At 26.1% G+C, this 1,945-nt stretch overlaps 1 protein-coding gene across 1 annotated transcript; it reads left to right on the forward strand.

The window, feature by feature from the left end:
• Positions 1-996: 996 nt before the first annotated feature.
• On the forward strand, positions 997-1,732 carry TPI1 (triosephosphate isomerase 1; the record flags this gene model as incomplete). Its single annotated transcript, NM_001279070.1, is given in 1 exon segment — positions 997-1,732. A coding segment is annotated over 1 exon segment (669 nt).
• Between the last annotated feature and the right edge of the window lie 213 nt (positions 1,733-1,945).

A 1,945-nucleotide genomic window follows, 5' to 3' on the forward strand; every position in this document is an offset into this window, starting at 1 on the left:
AAAATTGGTTAAAATATGTAAACAGGTTAAAATTAATTAATTATAATTTTCACTTTTATTTTTTAAATATGTCATTATAGTATCTTTTTTAGCTAAAACACTTGAGATAGGAATCAAAACAATTGAATTTTAAAATAAAAATAATAATTTACAGATTAATAAAAATAAAGATATTAAAACTACAATTAATTTCTTTATTTAATTAATCAGTGAAAAGTACAAATCAATTTTTTTTCTCATGATATAAATAATTATAAGGGTATTTATGTAAATATAACACATTTTCAATTTATTACTACAAATTTTTTTAATTAATATCTGTGAATTTTATTAAAAGATCTTATAAAAGATGGGGAAGTATTACTTATTTAAACCAATATTCTTTTGTTTTAAAAATAAATGTTGTTTAAGATTTTTTTTAGAATGATTAAAAAAATTAATAAATAAATGAATAAATTAAACAATTTTACAAAATTGATCTTATGAACTATTTGTTATTAACATTTATCACAGATACAACTAGAAAATTGTGCACGCAATATTAAAATGACATCAACTAAGATTGAGTTTAAGTAAAATATAATTAACGAAAAACTATTTGAGAAAATTCGAATTAAGTTTTTACTACATTTCACTAAAAAGTAAAACTCGTTGATTAAAAATAAATAAAATTATAATTTATTTTAGAACAAAAATTATTTACTAAAATAACACTATTTTATTTATTTATAAAAAATATAATAAATATTATTATAAACTTGCATACAAAATTGCAGGTCAAACATATCCAACAATGATTTTGGAATGAAGGAATATATCTGGTCGATAATAGTTGGCCACGTTTGTGTAAATTATATTACACATGGTAGTACCAAGTATCATAATCGAATTAATTAAATCAATTAAATAGTAAAAGCTAAAAGTCTTGTTTCCTTCTTTACAACTATATAATAGACTATAGAGCAAAGGTAATGAAAGTACCAAAACACAAAACAGTATCAATTTATACACCAAACCATGAAATCCATTGTATTCCTCCTATTTGCAATTCTAACCAATCCTTTATTTGCATTCTCCAATAACAATGCTATTGAGCAAGTGTTGGATACAAATGGTAACCCCCTTATCCCTGGTGATGAATACTACATTTTTCCAGCAAGTGATAACCCTAAAACTGGAGGACTAACCCTAAACAAAATTAGTGATGCAGAGTGTCCTGTAACTGTCCTACAAAATAATGCGACAAGAGGTTTACCAGTTAAATTCACCTTATCAGGAAGTAATAACACTGGTAATAATATCTTGACTAATACTGATCTTGAAATTGAGTTCACTAAGAAGCCAAATTGCGTTGAATCATCAAAATGGATTGTGTTTGTTGATGATTTTACTCCTCAAGGTTGTGTTGGTATTGGTGGTCCTGAAAATCATCTTGGTTTAGAAATACTCAATGGCAAATTTTTAATTGTGAGACATGCTTCTGGATATGTTTATAGGTTTGGATTTTGTTTGGATGTGAGTGGTGATTGTGGTTTGCTTGGATTGAATACTTTTGATTCGAGAGAAGGTGGATCACGTTTAATTTTAACTATATTTAATTCTTATAATGTTGTATTTGTTGATGTTGCTTCTGTTAAATCTGGACGTATTATGCCTCTTAAAGGTGGATTTGATGCGTCAGTTTAGTGGTAAAAGTTTGATATTGTAATTTTGAAAGCCAGAGTTTAAATTTTAGATGAGACTCTATAATGGACGTTAGTGCCACTTTATTAATAATACGTTTCTCTTCCTGTAGACATGTAATATTCTTGCAGTATAAGTTACAAGATTTCCTCCGATTAATGTACAATACTATGTAGTGGATCTTGCTCAATAATTGAACCTGCATAATCAACATTGGTATAAGTCTCAATAGTAGCACTTCCATTCCTTTTAAACAAAATCT

Source organism: Cicer arietinum, chromosome 5, assembly GCF_000331145.2.
Source record: "Cicer arietinum cultivar CDC Frontier isolate Library 1 chromosome 5, Cicar.CDCFrontier_v2.0, whole genome shotgun sequence".
Lineage (NCBI taxonomy): Eukaryota > Viridiplantae > Streptophyta > Magnoliopsida > Fabales > Fabaceae > Cicer > Cicer arietinum.